This window comes from Limanda limanda, chromosome 3, assembly GCF_963576545.1.
Source record: "Limanda limanda chromosome 3, fLimLim1.1, whole genome shotgun sequence".
NCBI classification, from domain to species: domain Eukaryota; kingdom Metazoa; phylum Chordata; class Actinopteri; order Pleuronectiformes; family Pleuronectidae; genus Limanda; species Limanda limanda.
The window spans coordinates 3190320-3212263 of NC_083638.1; the positions used below are offsets into that span (position 1 = coordinate 3190320).

Below are 21944 nucleotides of genomic sequence, written 5' to 3' on the forward strand. Positions count from 1 at the left end.
CTAATATCTGAAAAGTTGGAATCAGATAAGAAGGGATGGTTATTAACTTAATTATTAATTAATTATTATCTATCTTTAAAGGCCTTGTGCATATCAATTTAATATTATTGCCCAGGATAAACAGGAATCACCTCGTCCTGGTAGATTTGAGGTCTGCTTATACTTCATATGAATAATAATGTATTTAAAAAATTAGATTTCTCGACATTTTTCTTCCATATTAGACCCACTGACTCAAAACCAATGCTAATTGTATTATTACCGTAGAATCACACCGGCTCCTAATAGATTTAAGTTATTCTCACATTTTAAATGAAATATTGATGTTGAGAAAAAAAATCTAAAATTCTGAAAAGCTATATTTTTAAATGTTTTATTTCGTTGACTCTAAACCAGTTTGAGCTTGTTTAGTTACCACAGATAAACTCCTCTTCTTCAGTGACGCTCAGATTTAATATATTATTATTTAACATATATATATTATATTTCTCTGACACTGTACATGATGCAGTGACAGCGGATCAGGTGACGGTCACGTGGTTCCAGTCAGCTGATGCTAACGCTAGCCTCTCGGTTCTTCCTCCCGCAGCGGACTCGGATCTGACGCCGGACAGGATGCCTTTCTCCGAGCTGTATTTCAACGTGGACAACGGGTACCTGGAGGGGCTGGTCCGGGGCTTCAAGGCCGGGATCCTGTCCCAGGGGGACTACCTGAACCTGGTCCAGTGCGAGACCCTGGAAGGTGAGAGCTCAGGGAACAGCTAGCGGCTAGCATGCTAAGCTAGCTAACCGGGGGCTAATCCGACGGGCTAACCTCAGCTGGCGTTAGCGGTTAGCTCCTGTGCGTTTAATCGTTTAATAACATATAACAACACAACATTTGGGTTTTACGGTGAATTAAACTCGTCCAGTCATCGAGTCTGACATCAGTCATCTTTTGTAGTTTTATTGTTTATTGTTAAAATGTCGTTCTTTACGCTGAGCTGCAGCAGCTAGCATAATGCTAACCCCAGCTGGTGTTAGCGGTTAGCTCCTGTGCGTATAATCGTGTAATAACATATAACAACACAACATTGGGTTTTACGGTGAATTAAACTCCTCCAGTCATCGAGTCTGACATCAGTCATCTGTTGTAGTTTTATTGTTTATTGTTAAAATGTCGTTCTTTACGCTGAGCTGCAGCAGCTAGCATAATGCTAACCCCAGCTAACCCCAGTGTTGTGTCGTTTATGGATCATAATGGGGATTTTCTTCCATAAGAGGAAGTGTGAGTGAGGCAGGAAGAGGTTTTACTTGGTTCCCTTTACTGTGAGGGAACATGTTTCAGCTGCTTGAGCTTCAGTGACGATCAAGCTATCTGTGACCTTACTGCAATAAACTGTAGTTATTACAGTGCGACAGTCATGTGACCTGCAGAAGATCATCTCTGTGTATTCATTCTGTACAACAATATGTATTTAAAATGTGTTTCACCAAACCCACCGAGTGAAACATCACATCAGCCACACAGGACATGTATTCTCACTGATTACACCAAGTGTGAACGATAATTGTGTGTAGTGGCAGATTATTATATTATAACATATTCAATTGTTATCATATTTATCAACCGAACTTGTTTCTATAATATTTCATCCAGTATTACTGCTTCAAAAATGGCTGATAATGATCCTGAAATAGATAGATAGATAGATAGATAGATAGATAGATAGATAGATAGATAGATAGATAGATAGATTACTTTATTCATCCCTGAAGGGAAATTAAGTTGTCATAGCAGCCGGTATATTTGAATACAATAAAATACAATACAATAGAATAAAATAAAAAATATTGAGGTAGAAAAAATAAAAACAGAAACACAAGATAAATATAAATAGGTAGATAAGGTGCAGTGGCAAGATGATGGTAATACTACTGATGATATGATGGTTATGTTATTGTTACACAGTATATAAAAATAGTACAGTGTATATATAGTATATAATATAACATAATATATATTTATATATCATAGTAATTATACCAATATAATAGCAGTATATAGTAATAATGGCAGCAGCAACAGTATATATAATAATAATAATAACATGTACACATGTATAAATATGTGTTTATAGACTTATATATACAAAGAATATACAGAGAGTATGATATAATATATGATATATAGTAGAGGTATAAATATAAGTATTTTACTATACAATTGATAATATAATATACTATGAGTGTAAGAATATGTAGACAAAGTGTGCAAAAGACAATATTATTGTATAAAATTATATATAATATCAATATGGTTTATATTAACACATCACATATGATGTGAAGTAAGTGTATATGGAGCGGAGTGTTGTACATGGTACACAGTGCAAGGAGACAGGTATATTTAGTGCAAAATCTGACAAAACGTATAAAATAGCAGACAATGAAATATGATGGATTCAAATCAATTAAATTATAGAGAGAGAGAGAGAGAGAGAGAGAGAGAGAGAGAGAGAGAGAGAGAGAGAGAGAGAGAGAGAGAGAGAGAGAGAGAGAGAGAGAGAGAGAGAGAGAGAGAGAGAGAGAGAGAGAGAGAGAGAGAGAGAGAGAGAGAGAGAGAGAGAGAGAGAGAGAGAGAGAGAGAGAGAGAGAGAGAGAGAGAGAGAGAGAGAGATATTCAGGTTTATTTCAACTTGGTTTTATTTTCAAAGTTTAAACCACAATTTCTTGATTACTGATCGTTGGTTGATTGTTGGTAAACATTCCTTGAATGGGAAGTGCTGCTGATTCTTTTTGGCTTTAAAATCTCAGGAATTAATTTGGTGAGTACAATGATATGAGTGAGTTTTCAAAACAACAACATACATAATATATTTTATTCTCCTGTTTCATGGACTTGAGCTTAAATTGACAACAAGAAGCCTGAGGTTGTGACGTTTGCATGAATTACTTCGATTGGTTGTGATTATTTTATTTATAAAGATGTTGATCTTTTTTAACCCCAGTAAATATTTACATTTCCTCTTTATTTTAACTGAATTATATTTGTTTAATGGCACATTTCCACATTTTGCATTCACCTTCTGAATAAAAGTTTGTTCCAGCTCAGGTTTTTAGAAACAACTCTCAAACAATCAAAGGGAGATAACAAAAGTTCCCTGCTGTGCCTAAACATTAAATAAGAATTTGTTTGACGAGGAATGATCAGAAACTTTCTAATCATGTGTAATTTCTATGTTGATTGTGTGTCCAATGCAGACCTGAAGCTGCACCTGCAGAGCACGGACTACGGCAGCTTCCTGGCCAATGAGGCGTCTCCTCTGACCGTGTCCGTCATCGATGACAAGCTGAAGGAGAAGATGGTGGTGGAGTTTCGCCACATGAGGAACCAGTCCTACGAGCCACTGGCCAGCTTCATGGACTTTATCACGTAAGCTTAGGGCGATAAATATATCGTTGTGTTTCCACTCTGTCTGTTAGCAGAATTACAAATAAATACTTCCTGAATAACCAGGAAACAGAAGGATGTGGTTTGGTTCAGGTGGAAATTAATACAATTTGGGTCCAGATCCAGATGAAAGGCCGGATCTAGGAATTCGGTTTCACTTTGTCTGCGTTGATCACACAGAGTTCATTCAATCCAAGGTGGTAGTGGGTTGGATGCACACGCTTCTCTCACAGGTTATAGATTGTGAGTGAAAGGTACAAAGACTCAAGAGTGAAAGACTCGTGCTCACATGAGAGAAAACAGCATTAAAGCAGTAACACAACTTCAGCTGTAGCTATGACTAAGACTACACTGCAAGCATGTGGCAATCAGCTCTGCACACGGCTACACAACACAGCAAAACACCAAGTCAGACACCACTTAAGTCATTATGAGAAGTCTCAAATGTTCTGGCTTCATTATGAAACTGCAGTTTGGATAATTAATGGGAAGTGCTGCTTTGACGTGGTGAGAGATATGTGCCCTCAGATGTCTTCTAGTCTGACTGTTAGCAGGATTACACTTGGTGGAAGGATGTGTTGCAGTTCAGGGAAGAACCCATTAACGTTTGGTGTTAATCCAGATCAGGATTGTGTGACAGTTTTATAGTTTTTACAGATAGTAATTCAGAGGATAGACATCGAGGAGTGTGTGTGCAGCTTGATGGAATCTGAGGAGCATGTTGGGCCGTGGGGGAGGAATCAGCTCTTCTCACATTCTTGTTTCTAGCTTTGTGTTACAGGGACAAGTTGTTTAACATTGTAGTGGAATTATTTTAAACCAGTGGAGGGAAATTAATATGAATATATGGTATACAATCGCTCCATGCTGGTAGAATGTTAATGTTCATTTTACAAAAAAAACAGAAATGAAGAAATGGATCTTACTCCACACAGATGATCTGACTCTTTATATCTTTGTCTCGACAAATCCTCTCCTGCTCCCTCCTCAGGTACAGCTACATGATCGATAACGTCATCCTGCTGATCACGGGCACTCTGCACCAGAGGGCCATCTCGGAGCTGGTGCCCAAGTGTCACCCGCTGGGCAGCTTCGAGCAGATGGAGGCGGTCAACATCGCCCAGACCCCCGCCGAGCTGTACAACGCCATCCTGGTGGACACGCCCCTCGGTATGTGGCTCCATACAAACTCACGCTTCCTAAGACAGTGTAAAAACTGAGTCGTCCTGAACAAGAGACGCACCAAAGCTTGTAGAATCATTCAGAGTAACCTTCCGTTGATTTGATGTAAATGTTCTTTTCAGCTGCGTTCTTCCAGGACTGTATATCTGAACAGGACTTGGACGAGATGAACATTGAAATCATTCGTAACACACTATACAAGGTAAAACATCCTATGATCGCTGTGAAGTACTTTCAGAGCTTTACAGAAGCCGAGGCAGGATGATGTGGAATGCAATTAAGAGATATAGTAGATTTTATTGAGAGAAAATAGACAAATATGAGATAAAACAATTTTTAGAAATAATATATAAATTATTAAAGATCCCCCACAAAAAACTGGAAGATTCAAAACTTTGCAATTTGTAATATGTTGTGTAATTAATATAAAACGTGTTGGTTGCACCACTGAGATCATATTTTTAATAATAAGCTATTTTTACTGACAATTTGATTTAATTTTAATGTGTTGTGTAAAGGGATTTTGAAAACACTAAAGGATCGAACATGTGTTATTATTATATTATTATTATCGTTGTAATTGTTGTGTGAGTTTCCTTCATTTGGTGCCTCGACCTTTCAGGCTTATCTGGAGGCGTTCTATAAGTTCTGCTCTAACCTCGGAGGAACCACAGCCGACACCATGTGTCCCATTCTGGAGGTGAGTCTCTGCCCTGCTCCTACAGATGAATTTACATTTCCCTCGTAGTTTATTTATGAGTTTATGTATGAGCAGCAGCAGCGGGCGTGAAGTTCACAGGTGGATTCGTCAATAGAAATGAGCTCAGCGTGTTTTGTCTGTGGATGAAAGTCTCAGTTCAGGTTGTTCTTCTCTTCTGTGCCTCAGTTCGAAGCCGACAGGAGAGCCTTCATCATCACCATCAACTCGTTCGGAACCGAGCTGTCCAAGGAGGACCGGGCCAAGCTCTTCCCCCACTGTGGCAAGCTTTACCCAGAAGGCCTTGCTCAGCTGGCCCGCGCTGACGACTACGAGCAGGTCAAGGCCGTTGCTGATTTCTATCCTGTAAGTCCAAAACCTGTAAACATCAGCAGAGCATTTCAACATAAACCGCAGCTCCTGAGATGTTATTATTAGTAGGTTTCGTACAGTCCACCAGAAAAAGTGAATCCAGCCTCATTTGTTTTGAATCATAAGTCTGTGTCTGAACTTGTCCTCGTCCTCAGGAGTACAAGCTGCTGTTTGAAGGCGCCGGCAGTAACCCTGGAGACAAAACACTGGAGGATCGCTTCTTCGAGCACGAGGTGAAACACATGATCATCACACACGATTCATGTCGACTGTAAATATAGACGACGATTCCCTGCTCGCTCCCATTGTGCAAAACAGCCATAATACAGAGGTGGCCATCTTATCTTGTAGTCATCTGGAGCCAGAGCCTGTGGAGAAGTGATCGTGGTTTTGAGCCTGACTCCACTGATCGATGCCTGAATAATTTAAACCAAACACATGGAACACGTATAAATTTGATAAGAATTACCAGAAACGGCAGACACCATCTTTGACAATATGTTCTTAGTGTGTAATTCTGACATTTTTATTTCGTCCATGTCCCATCCACTAACATGCAGAAGCCAGGGTTTATGACTTGTACCGCAGCGTGCCTCTAGGGGGCAGTCAAATGGTTTTGCATCACTTTTGGTAGCTGTCATGTCGTCGATCTTTACAAACACTCGATGCTCCAGACCAGCGTGTTGACGTGCTATCGTGCTAACACGCAAAAAAAAAAGATGGTGGCCATGGTAAACATTGCACCTGATGATTGTCCGGTAAAGTTAGCTTTGTCACTGTTAGCATGCTAATGTAGCATTGATCTCATCTGTCAATCATGACGTCTCAGCCCGTTTCTATATCATCAAAAGTTATAAGAAGCAAATAAATGACCCAATCTGCTACTTGGACCTTTTAGCTCCGTCCATGTCGCCTTCGCTAACATGAAGGAGGCGAAGGAGCCGTCCCGCTGTCCGTCTCCGATGTTAAGTCCCGGACTTTGCATTTTAGAACGACTGCTCCTCCTTCACTAACACACTTGCTGCTGAGGCTCTTATTTGAATAAAGATTGTTCAAAGGGTCAAGTACAGTAGTGAAGTTAATGATATTTGACAGATTAAATTCCGGGAGTTCAATAGACACGTGGACAATGTGTGTGTTTTAAAATGGGCACTGAATTGGTTGTGCAGAACAATGGGTGAAGACATATTGACACGTGTCTGCTGCTGTGGAAGGTGTGTGTTTGTGATTGTAGGCTCGGTGCTCGTTGTGTACTTCATCTCCTCGTGCACTTGTCCCCGTGTTGCGTCTCAGGTGAAGCTGAACAAGCTGGCCTTCCTCAACCAGTTCCACTTCAGCGTCTTCTACGCCTACGTCAAGCTGAAGGAGCAGGAGTGCAGGAACATCGTGTGGATCGCAGAGTGCATCGCCCAGCGGCACCGCGCCAAGATCGACAACTACATTCCCATCTTCTAAGCCTTCTCTTCCTCCCTCTCTCCATCCTCCTCCTCCTCCTCTTCCTCCCATCAGCATTTCCTTCAGTCTTTGTCTTGACAGCGTCTCCGCTCACAGCTTGGTGTTAAAGATTGATGCTAAATTTTGTCCATTCTTCACTCGTAGGTGCGAATTGGTTCTGGACGCCTGAGTTTGTTTGTTGTCATGTGACTCCCAGTCAGGCTCAGTGTTGCTAAAAAAATAAAAAGTAAAATCAACTTAAATACAAAGATTAACAAGAGGAAAATCGGCTCAGGTGGTTGGTGCTTGTTTCAATGAGCTCACAAGGGAAAGGAGGCGACTGATTTGACTTTCAAACAGTCGCCTCTCACTCTCTAAACCCGATGACACACAGTGTGTTGTTGTGGTGTTCGAACACCAACCGCCTCTCTGTGATCAGACTGATGAGCGGGAACATGAACGAGCTGAAGTTGAATTAACTGAACGACTTCAACCAATCAGCATCGTCTCACCTTCAGACATGAAAACATTCCTTCGCTCGGTGTCAGTCTCTATATAACATATTTATTTCTGTTTTTTTGTGTGCGAGGTTTTGTCGGCATGTTTGGTCATTACTGTGGTTTACTCCCCCGAAGCCTAACAAGTGAAGTGTGTGAGCCCTGGATTGTGGTTAGATTTAAGAAAAACAGGAGCTTCTGGTCGACGTCTCTGTTCCTGTGTGAAGTTTGTCAGTTAACGTGCTGGAATGAGGTAAAATCTTGCGAGTATATGACAAACGTAATGTTTAAAATATTAAAAGAAGATAAATAGATATTTAAAGATGACTGTATGATTTTGTTTTTCTTATGCTGTAAAAATGATGTATTGATTTATTTCTGTTTCTTGTGAAATGTCTATTGTAAATGTGGTTGAAGAAATAAACTGCACCAACGCAGGTCTATAGAAATGACTCTGAAACAGTGATTTATTCTGGGGAGTTGAAGAAAATAAAGTGTCATTACAGTACCCAGTTTTTATAAAAGTAAGTAGAAAATCAATAAGAAGAATGCAATTCTTTTAAATATTTCCACTGTGGCAAATTTCAGCATTTGAAATCTTTACATGTTTTGCTGCAGCTCGTTTAACAGTTAAGTTCTATGAGGGGCCCCAGGTCCCTTCTGCCCCGGGCCCCAAAGTCCCTTGAAACGCCCCTAAGTTCTGCATTTAGCAGGACTCATTATGTCTGTATGAAATGAAAATAGTTTTAAAATCCCCTGGTAGCAGAAAGCTCCCTGTGAGTTTAAATAAAGATCATTTAAAAAAAGCTTTTTGCCACAAAAATCTGAACTTTAATTTTTGTGAATGAAGATCCACACACTATCTCAGCTGGTGCCAATTAAGCTCAGTTTTGTGGCACCAGGCGTTTTGTATTCATTTGATCAAACGTGATTAAGACTCAGTTGAACGTATGGAACACAAAGTTTTATATTATTCTGATGTGGGGACTCGAGACGTTCACGTGTCCCAGCAGCGGCTGAACGCTCTTCAGGTTTAATGAAGTCTAATCAGGCTGTTGAGCTGCAGCTGCAGGATCCGGCCTGGGATCCAACCTGCGGCTCCTCAGATCTGCTGCTGCTTCTCTCACTGAACCCAACACATCCAGACATGACCCTTCATCTGAAAACCAGCGCTCGGCTCTTTGACCTGCACGGCACCGTGGGCCTCACAGACTGGGACCTGGACAAGGAGCTGAAACTGGCAACCATCTCCGACCAGTTTTACCACGGTGACGAGATTTTCTTTTGTTTGGCTGAGGAAACAACAGAGGACAGAAACACAGATTATCACAGAGAAGATTCAGAATAAACACGTTCCACTTCACATTTGCATCCAGGAAGAAAAATACGTTTAAAGTTTGAATCAGCAGTTTAAAGTTCAAATGTGGAAAACCTGTGATGTGTGTGTTTCACTGTGGCTGACAGATGAGAAACTGGTGGACCAGTACGTGGTGCAGAGGCCGTCGGTCAGAGCCTCCAGGAGGAAAGATGAATTTGTTTTCTACGATAAGACCTCGGGTAAGATGAGAGGAAGAAAAGGCGACCTGATTCAAAAGCATGTTTCCTGTTTGAGAAACTTTAATTCATGGAACATTTTCACAGAGGTCACACTGTGATTGTGGTTTTTTCCTGTTCAGTCCACTGTTATTTATTATTTTAAATTAAATTATCTGCTTCAGTTATTTTGTTAATGTGCCTTGTTCCATTAAAAGGTATTTATCGTAACTCTTCCATTTATTAGAATCCTGTTCTGCGTGGCTCAGTGTTTGTTTGTTGGTTTTGTCCCATCAGGTCTAAAATAAATGTATTGATGAGAATAAAAATCAAATTAAAAGCCATGTTTTCTCTCTGTTTGTCCGTCAGACACCTTTGTGAAGCCGAGTCCGTGGCTGCTGGTGAATCCAAACATCGTCTGCCCGATGCAACACGGACCGAGTGCAGCAGATCATCAGCTTTCCTGCGAACCTGCTGAGGAAAACCAAACGTCTCTGCTGAGTCCTGCAGACAAACCACAGGTGTTTGCTCTCCAGGAGGAACTGCAGCAGCCTGGTTCCACTGAGGACATGGTACAGTCCTTCAGTTCTCACTCTGCTCTCTGAGCTTCACAGAATAGAACCTGCCTCCACCTGCATCTACTCTGCGAGATGTAGAAATCCAGCCACTGATTCCACAGTCTGTCTCTATGTGGAACACGTATCTCACAAAGCGTTCGTCTCATCAGCTTATCAGTTTATCGTTAATTGCCTGAGGATGTAGAGTATCGAGTTTGCTTCATATTGAGCTGAATTATGTAGCTTTTATTTCGAAAAGTTGTGAACTTGGGTCTGAAGATTGGGAAAAAATAACATCAGTTCAGTGAATCGTTCAAACTTTTACATACATTTAACTACACATGTAAGAAAGAATCTTCAGCATTGATTAATAATATCGTCACCAGGCAGGATGAACACAAAGTCTTCTAACTTCACTCTGCACCATAGACTGTTTATACAAAGTGTTTTCAAGATCAAGGATGAAGACGTCTCCCGTCGACCGGCCAAGAGCAGGCGCAAGGGGAGGACCACCAAAGTCAGGGTGAGGACCCCAGACCTGTGATCCTCATGGTTCACTCAGTGAGGAGCCGCACATGCTCTTATATCTTTAAAAACTCATTACAAATATTATATTTATTTATTTTTCGGCCGTGAGCTAACTGTGACTGATGAGCAGTCAGCAGTCAGCAATATGTGGATCAAATTGTGATGACACTAATTAAATTGAGCAAAAAAATAACAAAATACTTTGCTACACAAACTCGAAGACAGGATTGATGAAGTGGATTCGTTGTTATGATCCTGCGCTTGGTTTCATTCTTCTGAACCCAAAATATCATAAACACCTTCAGAATATTTCTTCTAATTTGGCTCAAGTGTTCAACTGGACTCAAGGATGAACTGATTATAATTTGGAGGTCAAAGGTTAAGGTCCCTAGGACTTTGACTTTGCCTTGTGATCTTAAGAACGCCTTGAGATGATGTTTTCAAATTTGTAATTGATTAGATTTAGCTCTAATGTTAAGGTGACCTCTGGAAGATGATATCTCAAATCTGTATCTAGAGCAGGGGTTCCCAAAGTGGAGGTCGCGAGACACAGAGGCGGGGTCTCGAAATGCATTCCAAAAAAAAATACAATTATTTCTTTTTTTTTGTATAATATATACATATGATATTAGAATAAAACCATGCAATTGTAGCCGAGCGTTTAGTTGTTGTATTGAATAAGGCCTCAGCCTAAAGAAGACACAGGAGACATAGCAGCCGTTTAGTACAGCACATCCTTCCGGTAAAACCCCTCTTCAAAATAAGAGTCACTAAATAAAATAGCCTACACATTTCCCATCAGTTTTTTTCCTTTTTCTCCCCTTTTTTTCCTCCACAAAAAAAATCATTTTCTTTTTTTATCTTACGACACAGGTTAGCGACAGTTCAATTTACAGCAGCACCAGTCACACGGTAGCTGGCCAAAACTCTTTTGGAAAGCAGCTGAAAATTATTGAAAGTCACAATGAAACGTTGGTTAATACCAACCAAATCGAGGAGGCCACAGGAACAGGACAGGCTAGCGGAGAAGGAGAGGCTACCTGAGCAGACATGCACAAGCATGCACGCACGCATAGTGCATGTGCGTGGCTGTGCGCAACATTATAAACCACCTCCAGTGTCGTTGGGGGTCCCCAGTCTCTGGCACCGTTATTTTGGGGGTCGCAGGCTGAAAAGTTTGGGAACCCCTGATCTAGAGAACCAGTTGTTACTTGGACTCATGAACTGATTTAAATTCAGTGGTCAAAGGTCAAGTGACTTCATGAGTCTGGGAAAAATTTCTTTTGACTAAAACTGCACAGGTGGCATAAAACCACCGAGCAAACACGCAGACATGATAATGGTTAGGCTGATTTCAAAGCGTGATTTCAAAGTCTGTTGAGAAGTTAAAACTTTCCTGAAGATCTCGTGTTAGTTTGAGCCGTGACGGCGGCGTCTTGCACGTTTCTTCCAGTGCTCTGGAAATGTCATCAGATAAATCCACACACACAACGCAAGAGGGAATTAGTGATGGGTTTTATTTTTCAACTTTTTATTGCAGGACAGTAAGAACCTGACGCCAGAGTGCTGGCCCCGCCCCCCGGTGAATTACTGCATCCTCATCGCTCTGGCGCTCAACAGCAGCCACAGCGGGAGCCTGAAGGTCCAGCAGATTTACAACTTCATCAGGTCAGTATGTGATCGTGTGTTCAAACGGTTTTATGTGAAGGTCAAAGGTCGTGCGCAAGGAGATTTTCCAGTTTTCATTCTGTTTACCGATTGGAAGGAACCCAATCAGACATCTTAGAAGAGGCTGTTAGGAAAGAACTCTTTAAGGAACCTGTGTGTCGTCTCTGATGGGGGAGTTGCAGGATTCTAACATGTTGCACCATGGCTCCTCTCTCTCTGTTTCCAGGGAGCACTTCCCCTTCTTTCAGACGGCTCCGGACGGCTGGAAAAACACCATCCGACACAACCTGTGCTTCAGCAACAGCTTCCGCAAAACCTGCAACCAGCTGCGCCGAGACGAGAAGAGGAAGTCGTGCTTCTGGCACCTGACGCTGGACGGCCAGCGGCGGCTGCACGACGAGGTCCGGACGCTGACGGGCGAGTCGTCCAAGCAGCTGGAGAGGAGCATGTCACACCCGGGTGAGGTGGGGGGGGGGGGGGGGGGGAGGGAGGGAAACTCAGGGTTCATCTTCTGTGACTAAGATTTCTAGTCACGATGTTTACTAATGGTGTCTTTTCTCTTTGTTTCAGATATAATTCAGAGTTTACTCTAGAAGCATAATGCATAATAAAGCCAAACATGCAGAATGTTCTCTTGCAACTTATTTAATTTACATTAATATTTGAAGATCCATGAGGAATATTTTGATTTATTTACCAAAAAAAGTGGATTCAGGTGAAGATATTTAATTTAACGTCCCTTTGAATAAATTCATTATTTGTGTTTGTCTGGTTTTGTTGGAGCTGCTTTTTCCTACGTTTCTTTCATCCAGTTATGTTACATGTTATTACTTTACTGATACAGGATTCTTGTTGCAGATATCGACGTTGGTAGAAAATCATATGGGCGAGCACAGGCAATCATAATCCAGCTGTATTCACACACTTATGCACAAATAATCACAGACTACAGATACTTTAATTACAAAAGTATTTATTAAAAAGGGGAAATAAAGTTATAATGTTATTCAATGATTTATCATTTTAACAAGCTCCGATATTTCAAAGTTAAACATAACAGCAGCACTTATCACAATTCAGAAAATACATGTAAAACCTGCGGTCTACCTATGTATGTCTGTCTCTGTGTGTCTGTGTCAAAGTGTCTCTGTGTGTGTGTGTGTCTATGTGTGTATGTGAAATAAAGTTAGTGTTATTTAATGATTTATCATTTTAACAAACTCCCATATTTCAAAGATAACAACAGCAGCTTATCACAATTTAGATCACGCATGTAACCTCTGGTCCATCTATGTGTCTCTGTGTGTGTGTATCTGTCTGTGTCTATCAATGTGTGTGTGTGTGTGTGTGTGTGCGAGAGAGAGAGAGAGAGAAAAAGAAGGGGCGTGGCGATGACGCAGTCACGTAGTGACATCACATCTAAGATGGAGGCCGATCATGATTCGTGGAATCAAGGCCTAAAAACTCTCAAAATGGCGGATTGACTACAAAACAAGATGGCGGAGCCGTTATGAATTTAGAGCCAGAATAGGAGGAGAGAGGGAGAGAAGGCGTGGCAATAATAGAATCAAGATGGTGGTTTAACTTAACGTTATCCAAAATGGAGAATATGTTAATGACCATGTGGTCGGAACTCACAATGGTGGTCGCCAGATGAATTACACAAAGGAAATTTCAGACAAAGAGAATTCTTATCTCTGCTTGGCTTTGGGGGCCGAATGGTTTCCAGATGTGTTCAGCCTCTCTAAGCATAGATTTAACTATGTGACATGAACTGTATTATAAATACAGATCGGAAGTGTGTATAGGTCGGTTTAGGAGGAGAGAGAGAGAGAGAGAGAAAACATGTGAGGAGAGTTCAAAGAAGCTCTTAAAAACACGCCAGAGATAGATTAACAGTGATTCACCCCTCAGCCCCAAGCGGACATTGTGGGCTGAGGTTCTGATCGGTAAACTCACTGCAGACTAACACAGACGTTAACAGTGTGGCTGGAGGCTTTCCTCGCGGCGCTCAAACACTAAACAAAACCCGGAAATGAACCGGAAGTAGCGGCTCGTAGTAGCCGGTTAAACAATGAGACTCAGCGGTCTCGCAACAAATACAATCAAATATTAAACAATATGCTACGTATCTGCCCAGATAATCAAGTCTCTTACTGTACAACCCTCGCGATGTGCCTGCGCGAATGTGTCGGGGGCCAGTGAATCACATGGTCTCTCTCACGAGCGGAGCTCCGGGCTCGGCCGCTGGACCGGAAAAGGAAGCGAATTATTCGTGCTGTCTTGACGGAATGAAACTTCGTCTTCTTCTGTAACAGCGGAGAACGTGCTGGTCTACAGGAACGGAGTGGATTGCCTCTTACTCTTCAGCGGGATGAACGTCGCGCTTCTGCAGGGGACGGCTGGTTTGAAACCGTTTGTAGATCGTTGGAAAAACAAAAGTAAAGTCCGTGGGGAAAATGAAACAGTTTGAGATCGTCCAGCGAGCAATTTCCTGTTTGATCTTTCCAAGTTAAAACAGGAAAGGTCCTTTTCAAAATAAAAACGTCGACTAAGATAAAAGAATAAATGAATGAAATGAATTGAAACAAACATCTTGTTGCCTCCTTAAGCAACGGGAACCTCTGGTCAGACCTGAGGAGGCCTAACTGGAACGTCAGTGCTGGAGTGAAAAAGAGGACAAAGAGAAAAGTAGTTCCCTCCTTAAGTTTGCTGGAACCTCTGGGCAGACCCAAAAGGGCCTGGTGGGAACGTCAGCATCGGAGGAAAGAGAGAGGTTTCTGGAAGCACAGCCTTTTTAAGTCATGTTCCAGGTGACTCCCCCCTGGGAGGAGGGGTCAGGGGTCAGTGTGGCCCTCCAGCCAATTGAGTTGTCAGGATTTGGCCCCCAGGGGCGGGCTTACAGTGGGGACCCAGGAAGTGACCTGCTGCCACATGGAGATAAGGGCCCCATGCTGGATTTTTAAATGTAAGGGGTCTCCTGAAGCGAGTCTAAGGTTTTACGACTCTTTGTTCTAAGTCAGATCACTGGGCCTTCCCCAACACATAAATGAGAACAAATGTTTAAAATCCAGCTCAATTGCATTTTTTTTTAAACTACACAGAAGCTGAACTCGAGTAAACTACTTGTTTATAAAATGTAATTATCAAAATGATGTTTTAGCGATTTCGAATCCAGTTGTCGTCAGCGGCTGGAGTTTATCTGACCGCTACCGAGCGCTGGTCGCCCATTTGTTCAAACTTTATTAATATTTGATCACGTGTCCAAATGGCAACAAATTCAGACCTGCACTTCTTCAGTGTTAAACCAACAGGATGATATTCGAGCCACATACAGAGATTTCTGGAACTAAACAGATGGAAAAAGCTGGAAAAACAAAACAATTCAGCATTTTCAACCTGAATTTCTTGCTATTTATCGTATGAGATATAAACGTGTTTGAGTATCTGTGCAATACCGATATTAAAAGTGACTGGTTACATGATAAACTATTAACTTTCGACATAAAAAATCCTGTCTGTACGGAGTTTTTTGAGAAAAACTAAATGTAGACTCAGTGAGTTCAGTTTCTTTTCTTGGAACAGTCTCCTAAACTCACCTCCCTCAAAAATTAATGGCATAAACATGATTTATTTTACAGCTGAAACCCAAACAGCGTTTTCTAACTTTCCTGCCGACGCCTTGCATCTCCTCGTGTGACCTGGGCGAGTGAACACCCCCCCCCCCAGCAGGTTTCATTTGCCTGCGACTCACAACTCTTGTCGTAATGTTTTCACTGTGTCAGGTCTGCAGGTAAATCTCTGGCTCATTTGCAAAGAGTCAAATGGTTTGTGCAGCAGATAGTTGACCTGTGAGCGTCTGCTAGTCAAATGAACGTCCTGATACAAAGCAGTGAGTTGTACAGCTTGAAGCTAGACGCTGATCGAGCAGCAGCGGCTGATCATCACTGGAGACTTCAGGTAACCACACAGACCGACGCCTCTCTGTCTGTTATTGGCTGTTTTTAGCAGGTTAAGACGTTTTATTGATCCTATGCTTTAGAAAATCACTTGTTGCAGCAGCAGGGTCAAAATGAGGAGAAACCTTTCACATAGAAAAGTGATACGTGAAGTGTCATACAGGAGTAGACTATATATCACGACCAAAAGATGAATCCAGGTGTGAATTCGTAACCTTTTATTCCGGGGCGTGATTGGCCGTGGGCTTCCTCAGGTGATCTTTGGGTCCACGACTCAGAATTTGTCCTAAAAGTTTGGCAAAGATTCGCTACGGTCCGAAGAATGTAGGAGTTTGTTCACGTAGTTGTATTCATTTCGTGACTTGGCATGCGTTGTTTTATTTTCTGATTTTCACTGACGGGACAGAGTCAAGTCAGAGGAAGATTTTTGATTTTGAGTCAAAGGATCCAAGGTTGAGATAGGCAGTGGGATCTTGATGTACTTGTGAGGAGACGCTGGGACACTGAGGATCGATGACACCACCAGGGTCTGACAGTGCAGCTGCATTATTACGTTTCCAAATTCCTTTCTGCAGATCAGATTTGATGACGCAGAACAACTCTTCACCTGTCTACTTTCTGTAACTTTCCTTCAAGGAGCAGCGGTTGCTTGAGGATGTAAAAATAGTTGTGTTGCTTTGTTTGTGTGTTTGTTAACCTCACTACACACAGAAGCATGGTTTTATAACACAATGATGCTCTCTGTCCGGCAGTGTTATCGTGATGATGAAGAGCGGCCTCTCTGGACCCTTCCTCCTCCTCCTCCTCCTCCTCCTCTGCACTCCTGCAGTGTCTGGACTGGGACAAGTGCTGAGGACAAGCTATAATTATTACAAAGATAATCATCGCACCTGGGAGGAAGCGCAGAGCTACTGCAGAGAGTGAGCTTCTCTTTTTAAGTCACATCATTGTCAAAGCAATCAAATGCTTCTATTCATCTATGGCTACCTACTGGTTTATGTTTCTTTGTTACGTGGATGTGTCAGGTTGTTTTTAAACGTAACCTGTGATACTCATGTTCCCTGTAACGTGTAGCGACAAATAAATCAGTTATTCAAAGGGAAGCTTTAGTGTAAAATTAAGAAAGTGTTAAAAAGGATAACATCAAAGAAAATTGTAAAAATAAACCACATTAAATCAAGTATTTAAAGTATGTCTTGTAAAGAAAATATGTTTTAAGCAATACATTTAAAACAGTGAAAATGTCTAATGTTCTCAGGGCCCTGGTCACCCTCAGTTCCCACCCTTAGTTACCAGCCTTAGTTACCAGCCTCGATTGAGAATTATTGATTGGAAGATCTATCATCATAGTTTTGAGAATTTGGACAACGTGAACGACTCCGTTGTTTAACCCAGACCGTGCTGAGCTTTAAAAGTTTTTAAAAGAATCTTAAAATCAATCTTAAAATAAACTGGCAGCCTTTGACGGGAGGTGAAGACTGAGAGATATGGAGCCTGAGCTTGTTGTAGTTTAAAATGGACGCAGACTGACTGACTGGTTCATGTAAATAAATCACTGCATCGTCCAGGATGTAGAAAAACAGGAGAAAGGAAAATGTAAAAAATGAGTAAAACCTCACGTCTGAAAACATCCGCTGCTGTTGGTGTCACTTAGTTTTTCGTGTGTTCTGGCTCGTCACTGTGCGAATACCAACTTTGATTCTTCTTCTCCAAACAGCCACAACAATCGTGACTTGGCCATCGTGTTTTCACAGGAGGATACAGAGGGTCTGACCCTTACTGATTATAGATCATGGATCGGCCTGGTCAGAGACTCTGAGAGAAACTGGCATTGGTCGAACGGAGATGAATCCAACTTCAGGCCCTGGGCAGCTTGGGAACCTGGCTGGAGTCATGGCTGTGCCTATGTTGCTTCTGACGACATCACACGGTGAGGTTGTGTTTTCTAACTGCTGAACAGTTTCTATGCAGGAGGTGTTTGACATGTGATGTGTCTGGTGCATCTAATTTTATTCAGTACTGATCAAATCCGTCAGTCCTGGATTCAGAATTAAGATTTAGATGGAATCCTTTTCTTTTCATCAGGGTTTCTTGAAACTAAACGCACAACGTTCGTCTTGTGGCAGTAATGCCTGATATCAATCTGAATAACAGAGCTTTTATTTTGATAAGATGTAAACTTAAATAAAAAAAAATAACAGCAGTTCAGTTAATCACTCAAATTTGTATATAAACCACACGCGTGAACAGTAATAATTCTGTTTGGTTTGATGAAAAACTTTGATTTTAAATTCTTCGTCGCAGATCACTTTGACAATCAAATCTGATACAACCAATCCAGAGAGATAAAATAATGTACAAAAGAATAAAGTGATTGAATGCATCACATTTCTCCACTGTAATTCAATTTTTTTTTTTTTTTTCTCTTCAAAGTTTTCACTCAAAGAAGTGTGACCACTATTATTTCTTCATCTGTCACTACCCCCACAACACCCATTACCATTATGAATTTAAACTTCAGTCCATGACGTGGTGGGAGGCCCAGATTTACTGCAGGGACAAACACACCGATCTGGCAACTTTCCAAGAGAGCTCCAACTTTGAGAAGGTTGAACTCTCAGAGGACTTTCCTGTCTGGACGGGACTGCACCGAGACGGTAAAACACAAACCAGCCATGTTTCCACTCTAATGGTTTCAGTGGACAAACTGGAACTCATCCACTGCTGCGTTGTTCATGTGTGAAAGAGAAACTCTGGAGGAAGCTAGCTTGTATTTATTGTAAGAAACTTGTGCTACAAACTTAGTCCTCCAACTATTATTTAATTATTCTTTATTTTACATAAGCTCATGGAGCGGCCGCATTTAGGATGAGTCACAAAAAAAACCCCATCCCTGGCATGTTTCAGAAGTGCTTCACTAAACTAATCACGGGTGTGTTCCGTAAGCACAACACATAATAAACCAATTACAGTGTCATCTGTCCTTCTATATAATAGCAGATTGATATTTTAACAGCTCCATTTGATAATTGCTCCATTTCTGCTGCTGTCTGTAACAGACTGTGCACATTCTGCCCTCGCCTATGAAAGAATATTGCACCTGATAATCTGTCTGTTGAAACCACAGTGAATCACGGCACTAATGACTTCAGACCAGGTTTTATTGGTCGTACGTTCACTTCCCGTCGCCCTACGATAGCCATGTGTCTAAGTGCCTGACGACGCCCATATGTGCTCAGATGGACGCACGGACATTTGTTATTCAGACATTAATCGAGAATGACATAAAGCTAGCAAAGACCCTTGGTGCTGCTTGGTGTAAGAAAAGATCCCAGCGCCTTCAAGTCGGCCACTTTTACTTCTTAATGAAAGCTTTGAAAATCCTTGCGGACATGAGAAGTTTAGAAAGTGTTGAGGTGAATAGATGTATTTATTTAACTTAAAACACGTTATAATTAGTTACCCTATCAGAAAGCTGTTGTGTCCACTTAATCGTTTCCAAAAGTCCCCATTTTAGCAGCTCTAAAACTCCTCAGTTGATGTGGAAACCAGGCATATCTATAGCAGTATGAACATGAAGTGATGTGGATGCAGCTGTTTATTGCCGTTCATTTCATCAATTTTCTAACCTAAAATAAACAGTTCCCCCTCTGTCCTGCAGAGGGAGCATGGAAGTGGAGCAGAGGCTTGTCGGAGTACAGAGGTTGGTCCTCAGATGAGCCGAGAAACAACAATGGTGACTGTGCCTCCATGTCCTCTGTGAGTAAAAAGATGTCCGCCACAGACTGCAACCTCCGCTACCCCGTCCTCTGCTTCCAGGACAACGTGGTCGTGGTGAATGAGAGCAAGACGTGGGAGGAGGCGCTGGAATACTGCAGAGCCAAGAACCACGAGCTGGTCAGCATGCAGCCTGGATCGGAACATAGCTACATGACGAGGAGGGTCGCAGAGGCCCACACTGACGAGGTGGGTGCCACTAAAAACTGTCAGGCCGGGCGAAAGGCAGGACTCAGACGCAGAGCGGATGTGTTCGGAGAATGTTTTATTCACACCTCCACACAGAGGAAACTATAGTACAAAAAATAAAGTCGCTCCAAAAAGGAGGAAAACGCTTTTTTAATACTGCAAATACAAAAATAGCAATGAAACAAAAGCGCTCCAAAGGGAGGAAAATCAAAGCTTCATTCTATAACCTAACTAAGACTAAACACTGAAACAAAAAGGCTACAAAGAATAATCACTCACTGAGGTAAATCTATAAGCACGAGGCTAAGCAAAAACAACGACTATGACTCTAAGTAACTCTGGCACGGGCTGGAATGACGACTAAAGACGACACACTGGCACAAGACAAAGGGAGACGCAGACTATATGAACACATGGGGGAAAAGGGAACAGGTGGACACAATCAGGAATCGGGGGAGACGATCAGACCGGTGACACATGACGAAGGGCAAGTGACCTGAAACGAGAGGAGAGTTACTTTTCAAAATAAAACCGGAAATGACGTGACAAAAAACACAAAACAAGACATGATCTCACCGCGGTGTGACAAAAATAGCAGGTCGACAAAATACAAACTTCGTTTTCAACAACAGAAATCAGCTGCCACACCTGCCCTTGAAAAAAAGCATATAGTCCAACACAGAGTTTTACCGCTGCAGCACCAGTGTTCGTGATTGGCTGCTGCCGGTTTGGAGGATATTTGGTCCTTTTGTGTGGTCACCCGGGCCCGTAGCGCCATCTGGAGGCGACTCCTGATGGTTTCTCCATTGTTGAAAAACGTCACAGACCTAAACTTAGTTTTTTAGCCCTTCTGTGATTTCAAATTTTCACTTGTGCGCTATTTAGAGAATGTTTGTGGGCAAAACGTCCTGGGAGATAGCGGCGTTACCATTTCCAGTGGCTAAGTGTCTTTTTCACCTCATCCTCCCTCGTTAGCATAGGAATGATGATAGTAACTCGTTTGAGATGTAACTGGCGATCCACGTTTTTAATAAAAATCGCTCCAACAAAGATGAGCACACTGTTGATGACCGTTCATGGGGGAATCGCTGTTTCCGATTCAGAGATCTCTATCTCACAATAGCATGAAGGCCCTTGTTGCTGATTTGCTGGAACAGTGTTTTGATGTTCGGGTCGTCTCTTTTATTTGTTTGATTTGTTTCTACAGTCATCGGACCAAGGGCGAGATATTATTATAACCCTTTTTTAATGGTTAAAAAATCAATTGTATGAAGCGCAATGCTCGACCTTGTTTTGTAGCTTTTACAACGGAGGGCAGTTGGGAAAAGGTTTTGCAGCGTGTGTCATCCATGGAGCTTTATCGGTTGTTTCTTGTCCTCAGGTGTGGACGGGCCTTCGCTTCCTGGCCGGTGAATGGTTGTGGGTGAACGGAGCCGACTTGCAGTACCCTGACCTGCCCGTCTGCCCCCTGGAGCAGCGGCACTGTGGAACCTTATCCAAGCAAGGCAGCGTCGAGATCAGGAACTGTTCAGAGACAAGGAACTTCCTTTGTTACTTCTAGTAACGACCATCAGCACCAACAGAATGTTCTGCTTCTCCCACCTCTGTCCAATGACTCAGTTTGAGTTTTGAGTCTTTAGATGCTCGATGTTAAACTGTATTTTACGGAAGACTTCGATGAAACTTCTTCTAGAATTTTATCTGCAACGCAAACTCAATCTGATCTTCCATCTCATCTTTGTAATTAACGAGTGATTCTCTCATATATCATGTTCTGCTCATTAAAACCAACATATAAGCTGTGTATATCGGTTTGTGTATCATTACATTAGATAAAAACCTTATAAAAATAAAATTGAGAGCTGCTGTCTCAAGCCTCCAGTTTGATATCTCTTGTCCAGCGCCATCTTGGTTTTCTTGAAACCAGAAGTAACCATATTAGGACAAGCGAGGGGTGGAGCCTGACTTGGGGCTCGAGCTCACAACACGCCCACCTACACCTGCGACCCGCACCCGTTGTACGGTAAGAGCTGTCAATCAAACTGTATCCATGATGCCCCAATGCAAATAGTGCTGAATGGTCTATTTGACTCTAAATACGACAGATTGAGACAAAAA

The 21944-nt window shown here is 42.0% G+C and overlaps 2 protein-coding genes across 2 annotated transcripts; both read left to right on the plus strand.

Moving 5' to 3' along the window:
• The first annotated feature begins 551 nt into the window (after window positions 1–551).
• LOC132998094 (V-type proton ATPase subunit d 1) lies at window positions 552–8071 on the plus strand. Its single transcript, XM_061067589.1, has 8 exons — window positions 552–742; window positions 3244–3415; window positions 4425–4603; window positions 4738–4817; window positions 5238–5315; window positions 5502–5678; window positions 5840–5917; window positions 6978–8071. The coding sequence occupies exons 1-8, from the start codon at window positions 616–618 to the stop codon at window positions 7137–7139; spliced, it is 1053 nt and encodes a 350-aa protein (XP_060923572.1). The 5' UTR covers window positions 552–615; the 3' UTR covers window positions 7140–8071.
• Window positions 8072–8762: 691 nt separating this feature from the next.
• On the plus strand, window positions 8763–12494 carry foxr1 (forkhead box R1). Its single transcript, XM_061067594.1, has 7 exons — window positions 8763–8883; window positions 9080–9172; window positions 9518–9671; window positions 10135–10228; window positions 11774–11901; window positions 12128–12360; window positions 12472–12494. Exons 1-7 carry the CDS (start codon window positions 8763–8765, stop codon window positions 12492–12494), a joined length of 846 nt encoding a protein of 281 aa, XP_060923577.1.
• The last annotated feature ends 9450 nt before the right edge of the window (window positions 12495–21944 follow it).

Coding starts and splice junctions, on each gene's coding strand:
- foxr1 (XM_061067594.1), top strand. CDS start 8,763: ATGACCCTTCATCTGAAAACCAGCGCTCGGCTCTTTGACCTGCACGGC. Junction 10,229..11,773: donor GGAGGACCACCAAAGTCAGG/GTGAGGACCCCA, acceptor TTTTTATTGCAG/GACAGTAAGAACCTGACGCC. Junction 12,361..12,471: donor GAGGAGCATGTCACACCCGG/GTGAGGTGGGGG, acceptor TCTTTGTTTCAG/ATATAATTCAGAGTTTACTC.
- LOC132998094 (XM_061067589.1), top strand. CDS start 616: ATGCCTTTCTCCGAGCTGTATTTCAACGTGGACAACGGGTACCTGGAG. Junction 4,604..4,737: donor CCTGGTGGACACGCCCCTCG/GTATGTGGCTCC, acceptor TGTTCTTTTCAG/CTGCGTTCTTCCAGGACTGT. Junction 5,918..6,977: donor ATCGCTTCTTCGAGCACGAG/GTGAAACACATG, acceptor GTTGCGTCTCAG/GTGAAGCTGAACAAGCTGGC.